Genomic DNA, 11,281 nt, shown 5'->3' on the forward strand with positions numbered 1-11,281 from the left:
GAAGAGCTAAGGTATCTTTTATGTACGTGTGTGTTTCCCAGGCTCAATGACCCCACCCAGTGTCCAGCCAATGGCTCCAGAAGAGACGACTGTGACTGTCGGAGAGACTACACTGCTGCTGGCATCACCACCTTCTCCAAAGTCCGCCTGGACCTCAGGAAGATGAACATCATCAGTGAGTTGCCCACAATCTCAGCAGCATCCTGTGCCAATGTTAACTCTACATTACTCCCAAATGAGAGCTTCCTTTGCCATTTAATTATGTCCATGTTCTACAGGGTTAATGGGCTCAAGATGTCTTTAAGGTTCATTTAAGAGACACACAATTACAAGGCTTGAGGGGATTAAGTGAAACTGCTCTAACTAGACGGAATCATCCTGTTATTGCCATTTGGCTGACCTTAAAACGAGGGCAAGATTTATTGCAAATACCTTAATATTTGGTCATTATGGCAAATGCAAGCCATCATAGCAAATTTCAAGACAGAAATTTTCACGAATGACTGGTTTGTGGCTTTATCTTGATATTTAGCTACCGATTGGAATTTTGCTGTCACCCGCGAAGGCAAGAGTGTTCCATTTGCTACAGCTGGAGACTGCTACAGCGCCGCCCGCTGTCCACAGGTGAGAATAAAGACAGCTTTTAAAACGATTTCACTTGTTGCACCAGGAGACGAATAACAAATAACATCAATGATGGCTCAGTTTTATCAAGAGGAGCCACTCAGATGAGCAGGAATACATTAAACCAGGAACTTAAAAGGAATGTAGTCTCTATTAGTGTTATTAATTACACCTGTGCTTTTCCTGCTACGACTTGTCAGAATGTCTACCGTGACAGAGGTGCTATTAGCTACCATGTCATTTCATGCCTAGATAAATTTAGAATATGTCTCATCCAAAAAACAAGTACAGCTTTGCAATTTGTACCTCGTCCTGTCCTCTTCGACAATATGGTCTGTGTGCTGCTTTGATCAGATATTTGTGTCTTGATCTGTTCTGTCTGTTTTCTTTTTGTGTGTGTGTTCTGTGCTGTTTTGTATGTATTCTCTTATTGAGTTTTATGCATTTTAACCACATCATTGTACCTATCATCAGTCCATGCTTGTCCATCCTTGTCATCATACAAATAAATACTCTATGAATATTATACCTAATACAGTTAGATGGTTTCTTTGTAAAATGAAACAGATTTGAAAATTACAAAGTTAATATTTGCAGTTTGAAGGATGTAATTATTAATTTAATTGAGCTTCTTCCCTACTCTTAACCTTGTTATGTTGTGCTTCCTCCTTTTTTCTGGTGCTGACCCTTAAAACTCAGTGTATCAAAGTGCATGGCAATATTCAGTTATTTCTATTTTTTCCACATATATCACTGTCATATTGAATTTACACTTTTTCTCTCTGTTTGTCTCTTCTTTTTTTTTTTTTTAGGGTCGGTTTAGGTTAAACCTGTCAGGAACAGGTTTTAAGGTAGCTGAGGACACCTCATGGGTCTCCCAGGGCAACTATGCAGTGGCTAATATACAAAAATCACAGGTAATTTGTCACATAAACATTGTTATAGCCAAGAGGAAACTCACAAAATAACTGCAAAAATGAGACAGTGTATTCAAATATTCAGAATCATATGGCAGAAGGAGAAAAGTCCCTCCTTCCTCTCCCTTATGTCCTCTGGGCTTTAAACCACCAGATGGGTTTAACCCCAAGTCGGTCCGGTGTTCCCAGCTCCTCTTCTCTCTGTAAACCTGCTGAGAAAGGAGCTCTATCGGGCAGCTGCTCTCTCAAGTGCCTCCCCACCCTTCACTTTTGAAATGGAGATCAGGCTGGAGCGCACTTTTTGGCAAGGCAAAAACAGGAGGCGGCAGCGATGCCAAAAAGTGTTCACAGCCTGATATCCAAAGCCAGCTGGCCCACTTTGGGCACTCCAGGCAGTTTAACTAAAGCCTGGTTGTGACAGTGGGATGGAGACAGCACTCCAGTGAAGATCAGACAAACCACTTAGAGCACACTGTGTCTTTCATGTCGTGGGATAGTGATTTTGGCGTACTCGCCTGATGCAATTTTCTTTTTATTTGTACAGGTTTGTATGAAACCGTCAGTGTGCTGCATGCAAATGATGCTAGTGAAGTGCTCATGAGTAATTAGCTTGTATTTCTCTACTTGTTGCTGTGGGTGATTATTATCTCATTCATACCTGGCGACAGCCTGCTTGGTGGGCCTCAGTCTTTGTGTGCCTTTTATTAAGGGAAATCAGACTCCAGAACCACCAAAACAACTTCGCCACAAATTACTTTGAAAGTGGTGAGATTCTCAGACTTCCAAATATCAGTTCCTTCAGTGTTAAGGTGGAAAAGACTAGAGATTTCCACAAGACGGGTGAAAAATGACAGCAGCTGTGGTGCTGATGAAATATTATCTTACTCTTAGCCTGTGTAAAGCTATGTTACCAAACCTAATACTCTTCGTTTTCTTTGCATGTAAAAGTACATTCCTGAAATAGATTCTTCCACAGCTCATGTTATTCTGCTTGTGTCCTCAGGATGGCAGCAGAGTGTCAGGAATGTGTGGAGGCTACTGTGGCAAATGTACACCGTCCTCTGGCCGCAGTCTGCCTGTAATGGTGGAATAGATCTAAAGCCATCAAACAGGTGTGGAATGCATTAGAAACGTGGTAACAGTACATATACGAATATCAAATGCTTCAAATCACAAAAACACAGAACTTTCTTTTGTCTGGTCTTCATACTAGTGTGCAGATTGATGAGCTGTTAATGACTGATTGAGTGAGTGTGTGTCTTTTATATTTTTTTGCATCCATTTCCATTGATCTCATCTTCAGGTGCTCATCATGTGAACACATCACTCCTCTTTGGTGCTACAGCCAGTGCATTGAGCTCAAATCCATCCTTCACATAACCTCTTTAAATCGCATGTGTATAGTGTAAATAAATCAGGTGTAAGTACTGTAAATAACAGGATAAAATGTCTTATTTATTGTACTCACCATTTATTTTTATATTTTTGTGTAATTTAAGAGTTGCAGTAGCAAACACCAACCAGTTGCCGTGTATGAGATTTTTGCCAGAGTGTGCCTTCCATTTTGTATATTAGCCTATTTAACTTTTTAGTGCTGTCATTACTCCACATTGCATGTGTTACAGCCAGTTGTTTTATCCAATGATGTTGTTGTTGTGATGGTCACCAGTCCTGTGGTTCTTATGCAGTGAAGTGTCTCCAAGCAGGGTTTTCTTTGCACATGGTAGACATACCCAGTATAACCATACTGATTTTTTAATTTATTTTTTGTTCAGTTTCCTACTTAGGATGTATTTCTTAGCCAGATGTGAGAGTCAGGACTTCCTAGCTGTGTGGAACTATTGCATTAGATAGCAAACTACAAATTTCATTGCTTAAAAACAGTGAAAGTACACGTCCTCTGGGTTTGCTTCTAAAACGTTGTTTGTAACTGATCAAATCCAAAAGCAGGTGTCACAAACCAACTAAACTGTGTTCTCGCTGCCCCATCTGCATCTGTCCAGCTGTTGTGTCAGGTGCAGCACTTACACACTGCAGGAAAACGCCAGGTGTTGCTGCCAAACTGCTTTGGTAATTTGAAGTACTGTTATGGAGTCATTTCAGTCTCTAACTAAATACCATTTAGAATGTATCGCCCAGATATATGCAGGAGGTTTATCCATAGACAAATACACTGAGGCATAACACACATGCACACATACATTACTGGATCATGAAGAGAAGAGTATAGGTTACAAAACCCACAGAGATTACGCTGCCAGACATCAGAGACCTAAATTCCTGTGTGTTCCTGCATTTCTCCCAGGTAGTGTGCAGGGACCAGTGGGAGCCATTAGCCTGTAGCTTTTACAGAATAGTCCGGTTGTCTTATCTGCAGCAGCTTGAAAGAATTCAAAACTTCCTCAGGCCAATAAAATTCTAGTAGATGCTCTGGAGATATAACACAATAACCTGACCCTGGAGACACCTCTCAAACTGCTGAACCTGCAGGCCCTGCAGCGTGATTTCTGTCCAGATGCTGCTTGTAAACCGTTGTCTCCTGTACCTCACTTTCTGTTCTCCATCTTTGTTTGATTTTTTGTCCAAACTGTACATAAGCTCCAATTTAGAGCATTTTGTTCTTTGTGAAGATATCAGGGTACTTTTTTAAAATTTTATGTATGTTTTTGTATCTCTTTCGCCACTGTTCTGCAGTATTGTGAGCTGTTTTGTTTTAAAATTTGCAGAAGAATTCAAAAAGTGTAGACGAAAATGCAAAAAGAAATTATTCATTTTATTCTTTAGATTTAGATTTGTACTTTAGATATATGTACAACTCATTAAGAAGCCATATTTGCTGTTCTGTATGGTGCTATTCCGGTGCCTTAAGTGATAATGTGCACACTTCAGTCAAAAGGGAATTTAACACAGATTTAATCTGCAATGAAACAAAAATAAAAGACACGGGGAAGAAAATATTTTGTGTTTTACTGACAGTTTCAGCTGACAAATGCACTTCTCAATGTGAATATCAGAAAGTAGTTCAGCCAATATAGTTCTCAGGTGTCATAAATGAAGGGATTATTATATTTAAGTGTATTTATCTTATTTGACACATTTGCCATGTGTTTATCAGGCAACTGAATGTGTATTATTAGCTTTTAACAATGTAAAGTCTCTTTTTATATTCTTTATTTTACATGCAAGTATTTATTTTACCTTTTCTTGTGAATGTACATTAGCCTTTTCCATACTGACTATGGATTACCACACCGTATTGCCATGAAATGAACCATCTGGCAGCACATTTCTTGTTTTATGAATGCATTTATTTGTACATATAAATGTGTCATATTTGCATAAACTGTATAAGCAGAGTTTGGTGCTGCCACATGAAAAGTATGATTTATGGATGAGACCGGATAAGACAATGATTGGAGATTAATAAAATGTCTGACACGCGCCGCACTTGTCCGTCTGCTTTTCACACTAATATATCATTTTTCCCCCTAAACCTTGCCCTTGCTGTGTCATTGGCTGGGATGCCGGCTGTAAAAATCACGAAAAGCTGATAGTGTGGTTAATGTTTAGACCGTAAAATTCCTGCTCCGGAACACTTCTGCTTAATTCTGATTACCCTCTTTACACCATCATAACAGTCTGTCAGATATGTTTTATGGATCTAATCTCTTCTCTGTCTGTGTTCATAATAGTGAATTATCAGGCCATCTAGCAGGCGTCAGCACAGGTTCTCCTAAATGAATTGAATTTATTGTGGAACAGATTCAGGCAGGAAATAAAACTGAAGGAATCAAATTTTTTGAGTACAGTTTAAAGACCTACTCCAGACACAGTTTTTAAGGCCTTCAAAAAAATACTCTACTTCAGTCATTTATGTTTGATATGCTTTTTTCAGTGCAATTTAAAATCAATTAATATGTGGATGTTTTTCATTTTAAAAGATGAGGACGGCTCCTTCCAGTGTATGGAAATGCTGGGCATTTAAAATTTCTTTTATTTTGAAATGTGATTGACTTCCAAATGATTTGTGACACCACACAATCATCTTTTGCAAACACATCTTAAACTCAGATTTAAAGAGATTATGTAGAAACTTTCTGTCTTCAGCAGCTCCGTGAGTCTGCACAAAGACTCAAACATCCAAATGAAGTCCAAAAAAATGAGCAAAATAACACATTTTGAATAGATTTAATGAACTATAAGACAACATGTTAACCCTAAGACTATATAACCTTTAAAATAAGAAACAAAACATCTACTTTTGTACAGTAAAAATTTAACTTATCACATGTAATCTTGCCTTTACACTTGGGTTTCTTCGGTTTTACTCAGCCTGGTATGAATAGTATCTGAATAAGACATTACTGAGTTGTTTTGCTGACATTAATATTCTTCTGCTTTAAAGTAGTAATCATTATTTTATAATTTTAAAAAAAAACAGCCGCATAATTCACTTGAGTTTTAACTGTAAAAGGTTGAGCATATTCAGCACGTCTGTCATTGTTTATGTAACTTCTACATGGAGCAGAGAATAAAATGCCAACTGTGTGCCAGGATGAATATGCATCAAAGTACCACTGACTATATTACACAAGCTTACAGGATTGAAATTTCATGCTGTGTCGGGAATCTCAGGTGAGCCGTAGCAACCGGAGCCAACCAGTCAATTTGAGTCTGACTCTTCAAATGTCTGTCAACAGTCTCGGTAAGCTGCTGCTTGAGAGTGGCTGTTATGCAGGGGATAAGAAAAAGTGTGAAATGGAAAGAGTGGCGAGGAGGAATGAGGGAGAGAGAGAAGCTTTCAACAGCTCCGAGGTTTGTCTAAACTTAAGTACGTGATTCAGATGTAGATTTGCAAACATCCCCCTGGTCAGTTTGCAGAAAAACTCTTCTTGCACACCCCTGAAAACAGCAGTACAGAGCAGATAGATGACAGCAGCATGTCAGCAGGTTTGTATTACATCAGATATCAATGAAAAATAAACTGCAGACTTACAGGCAAGTCTTCTGTCCTCGGTGGATGGGGCCGAATGTAATGTAAAGAGCTCAGTTTCACTGCTCAGTTTGTTAAAAATTCTGATGAATTCCTTCAAGTGCGCTGAATGTGCATTTAACACTGCAAAAATACTGCAGGTTTTTAGCAGCATGATCAACAGAGTGAGGGACACCCACTGTGTGATAGTTCAGCAGCAAAGGACATGGTTTATTCTAGTTGATGGCTCGTGTCACATGTTGATGGAGGTTTGAACCTTTAATGTGTATTTGACCTCCACATAATGTACACATGTCTCTGTAGACTCGCACTAGAGTTTAACCTCAGGCTGCTGGTATTCTTTATAAGTTTGTAGTTTTCCCCTGTTATCTTCAGTGATCTGTAGCACTCCTGCAGCTAAATTTCACCATCCACTGCCAATATTTTACCTCGTCCCTGATATGCATCGCTGTAAGGAAGTAAGGGTACTGTTATCATTCACTGGAGAACAGGCAGGTGCGACTCTGAATTACGCAGCCACCACTTCTAATGCTGCAAGAGCTTGTTCTTATCTCTGAATGTCTCTGAATTTGTGTGCAGGTGTGTGACTAGGACAGAGAGGGTTGTGTGGAGATGCCAGTGTACCAAACAGTAGCTCATAAAAATAATAATAATATTTGCACATTCACATACCCATACAGAGTCCGTCTCTCTGAGTCTATATTCTAGTCTATTTAAGTGCAATGTGCCAGTTTTTTTTTTGTTTTTTTTTCCACACTAGTCTTGCAGAGCTTCCCACAAGGATTAGAGCAGTGATCTAAGCTGCTGTGGGCTTCAGGCTGTACTAGACGTTCCCAACACTTCTGAATGTCATGTCCAGCACCTTGGAAGTGACGCCAGTTGAACCAAAATCCGCCCTAACAGACTTCTGCAGGTCTGAAGTTCACAGGCAAGATATTTGAGATAATGTGAGTTAAAATGCAGGAATTTATAAGTCCTGGAGCCGTAGACACTGTTACTTTTCACTGTATTCAACTGATGCAGACGGAGGCAGAAAGAAAGACAGACTGATATCAGCTGACTGTATGACCAAATAAGGAGCTTTTCTCAGCTTCCACCTAGTTTTTTTCCCCCCCTGCATTACTCCTGGAAATAGCATGAAAGCTGTTTTCAATTCTGTGTTTAGACTCTTAACTTAAGACTTAATGAGGGGAGTTTTAGAGTTGTGAGTCCCCTGGGTCAGCTCCCCCTGCCATCATTACCATCATCATTCCTAAAGGTAATGTGTGATGGCTTTGAACTGATACTTAGCAGTAAGCCTCAGGCCCACATGCACACACAAATAATTTGGATGCCCAGATACTGTAGCCTGTGTGTTTATCTGGAAGGGCTGCATGTGTGTGTGGCTGCATGTCGATTTCATGTGTGGATTTGCTTCCTCTTCATTCCTCTGCTTTTCTGTCATGCTGCCATAATTTGACTCCAGACTCCTGATGTGTAACAAATATGTTTTTGCTTTCATCTGCTGCCGTGTCTCAAGGTTGTCTGTCCGTCCTTGAGATGAAGCAGCGATCTTCTCACAGTTTCTCTGTCTCATTCTCAATTCAGCTCATTTTGTTTTCACGTAGCAACATCTGCACTGCTGTCTGTTTCTCACTCCTGACAAGTGATAGAAACAGGCTGCATGGCAACCACTCTCCAGAATAAAGAATATAGCAAATGCTGTATTAAGAAACAATTTTTAAAGAGGGAAAAGTATTAATCAGATATTTAAAAACCACAGGACACAGTTTTGGCTTTAAACATTTGCTTTCAGACACTCGCATGCTGACGAAATAAATGTAGAATGCAGAACCCTGTAATTTGACTTTATTAAATAGCTGTGCATGATCGTGCTGAAATTGAGATTGGGGCTGTGTTAGGCAGCACTGACATTTGTGCAGACTTGCCACTCTATTTAAAACAAAAAATCAATGAAATAAATAATCTGTGTTCAACAGAAAGAAATATAAAACACCGCCCACAACTGTGCGTAACAACTTTTCCACATTATTGTGCTCGTCTGAACTTTACTGGCTGACAGAGCAGAGAAAATTGGGTATTGAATAGGACCTTGGGCAAAATGTGCATCTAGAAATAATAATAATAGAGGATAAGCACATCTTGGTAAAGCTGCCTGTGAGTCAGAGCACTCTCACATTGATGCTGTGCCACTTGTGCTCAAAAGCCTTTTCTCTGATGATAAATAGCAGCCACTTGCTGGAGTCAACACTGTCAGACCACAGGGAAGAAAAACAACCAGACGGGCTCATGACTGAAGTTTATGGTGAAATAAAAGTTGAAATGAACCTACTTAGAGAAAATGTGAACACAGACAGGAGTAATGACGTGTTTTTCTGAATGTCCAAGTAAAAGTTTCATTGTGACTCACCGATGACATGAAAGGAGGAGAGATTGTTATTGATCTTTTGGCACTGGGGACATTTTGCAGTTGATGAATAACAGGAAACTGGCACAAATCGAGTAAAAACAGTGTTTGAAGGAGAACGCAGACATAAAAACATTTATTTCCGCAGTGTCATGAGATGTTTTCATCCACAGAGCTGTCATTTAACACTGCATCCCTGGTTTTATCCAAATGTAATTATAGTTTGTCCTTTTGAAAAAAAAAAAAAAAGAACTATTTCACCAGGCTTCCATTGGCTGTGAGGGAACAGGGTGGAGCTGCTATCCGGAACAGTGCAGCTCCATTCATTAATGAAGGCGGTTAATAGTACAGGACAGCAGCCTGAGTAGCTCCGTGCGTTTGGAAAAACTGTGGGTGATTTTTATTTACAACGGATGCGCACTGATCTCCCTCCGTGCGCCATTTGTGTCGGTAGCAGACGACTGTGTCTTCACTGTCCCGGGTCCAGCTGGTCATGTTCAGTCGTGGCTCCAAGAGGAGAGATTCCAGCAGATTGGTAGGTAGGCTACACAAAGTTAATAAAGGTTTGATGGTCTGCAAAACGCACGTCTTCACTTGCTTGCTTTTTTTCCTCTGTAGTTAAAATTACGCATGCGACTTTTTCTCGTTTGTTGTGACTCTTTTTCCTCCCCCGTTGCTAAGGGGATCAAGTGTCATCTGTTAAGATAACTCACTGGCACGACTGTTGAAATTGCACAGCCAGGCTCATGAAAGATACTGTGTGTTTTCTCTGTTTCAGTCAGTAAGTTTTGAAGTTGGCTGCAGTGCATGCATTGCTTGTTGCCATGAGAAACCACGTTTGATTGCTTCAAGGTTTTTATTTTTATTATTTATGTACTTATTGTCTGTTGTCAATGCAGTTGAGTGTAAAAATTTCACTTAAAATATATGACATTTTGGCACATTGCTGCTGTATGTTGTGGTGCTTTTGAAAACCACCATAAAAGTTTTTTTTTTTTTTTTTTTTTTTTTTTTTAGGGTGTAAGAAGTGCAATAATTCTGAAGAAACTACCAGTTAACTAATGGCAATTGGACCTTTAAAGCTCCAGCCAGTGTTGTCTTGTCTGAATTCATTATTGCCAGTTGTGACCCATCTACTTCTGTTTCTGTCCATCCCAAAGCTGAACCCTGCAGATGAACCACAGAGAGGACAGCCCTGCACCACCTGTGGAGAACAGTGTCCTGGCTTCGCCCTGCACAAATGGAGGTACAACGCTGCAAAATCACTTTGATCCAACCAGTTTTGGGGTCAGATATTTGTTTTTTTACATGTGCACACACCATTGAATTCATTCACAAAGACAGTTCAAGCCATGAGTAATTTGCTGCACTGCAGCAGGGACATGTAACCAGCTGATTAAGCCTCCACCAAGTTGGCCATTCTCCAAACAACAACTCTTGGGTTTCTTCTTCATGTGGAGCAGCATTCAGGAAGAACTCTTTGAGATGCCTAGTACTTTGAATGGAATTAGCCATGCATAATACTGTGAGGAAACTATTGTCCTGCCCCCATGTGCTTAAAGATAATAGGTTTTACTGTAGAGATGTCTCATGCAGCAGGAAGAATTCCAGCCTGCTGTTCCTATAGTCACGTTGTCAGAACCCAGACCGCATACATTCTCTTACGCTGTGAAACAAACTGTATATTGTAAGGAGAAGTGATCCTGATGTAGAGTACAGTTGGTTTGGGTTGGTGTGTGAAAGACTGGAAATAATGTGCCCAACTCTGTCATAGGGAAAGCACAGCAGAAGAAGAACATACAGTATTGTTAGTTTATCTGAAGCTGATTCTTGTGACCAGTGGCTCAGTCACAAAGTTGCTCTGTTAGTTAAGATGTTGCGAGCGCTGCCAGTGTCTCACTTTATCGTCTACTTACTGCTGAAGCTCAGTTTGAGGAAACGGCAAAACCCCTAAGCACATTATGTACTGCTTACAAATTCCAAATTGTAAACATGGATCAAAATAAGCGGTTCGACCTGGTCATGGAAGGATTAATTGGGAAAGAGACGTCCAAAATTCTAAGCTCACAAACACTGTGTGTGAAGTTTAATATTTTATTTCAGTTTGCAATTTTTGTGCACCTGCACAATCCTGAATGTGTGTTTTCATTCTGCAGCACACTAGAATTATTTTCAAAAAGCTTTTCTTCATAAAGACAGAATAAATTGCAAATAACTGCAGTTTTTTGGGAAGAAAAATAAACATAACAAAGTTAGCTAAGTTGGAGCCACCTTATTCAGAGTGAACATGGCAGCCATGGATTTGCAAGGCATTTTGTCTTCTAATAGGGATCCACAATA

General features: G+C 39.8%; 1 protein-coding gene across 2 annotated transcripts in view; it reads left to right on the forward strand.

The window, feature by feature from the left end:
* The window catches only part of LOC111586039 (A disintegrin and metalloproteinase with thrombospondin motifs 9), a 54,050-nt gene extending 49,066 nt beyond the window's left edge, over positions 1-4,984 (forward strand). Inside the window, exons 36-40 of one of the 2 annotated variants that reach the window (XM_035941846.2) lie at positions 42-175; positions 533-624; positions 1,437-1,541; positions 2,545-2,653; positions 2,845-4,984. In XM_035941846.2, coding sequence (XP_035797739.1) covers positions 42-175; positions 533-624; positions 1,437-1,541; positions 2,545-2,634 — 421 coding nt within the window. In that variant the 3' untranslated portion in view covers positions 2,635-2,653; positions 2,845-4,984. Of the gene's footprint in view, positions 1-41; positions 176-532; positions 625-1,436; positions 1,542-2,544 lie in introns of both variants that reach the window. The other variant, XM_023295717.3, reaches the window with a different exon arrangement.
* The last annotated feature ends 6,297 nt before the right edge of the window (positions 4,985-11,281 follow it).

The sequence above is a fragment of the Amphiprion ocellaris genome, chromosome 5, assembly GCF_022539595.1.
Source record: "Amphiprion ocellaris isolate individual 3 ecotype Okinawa chromosome 5, ASM2253959v1, whole genome shotgun sequence".
NCBI classification, from domain to species: Eukaryota; Metazoa; Chordata; class Actinopteri; family Pomacentridae; genus Amphiprion; species Amphiprion ocellaris.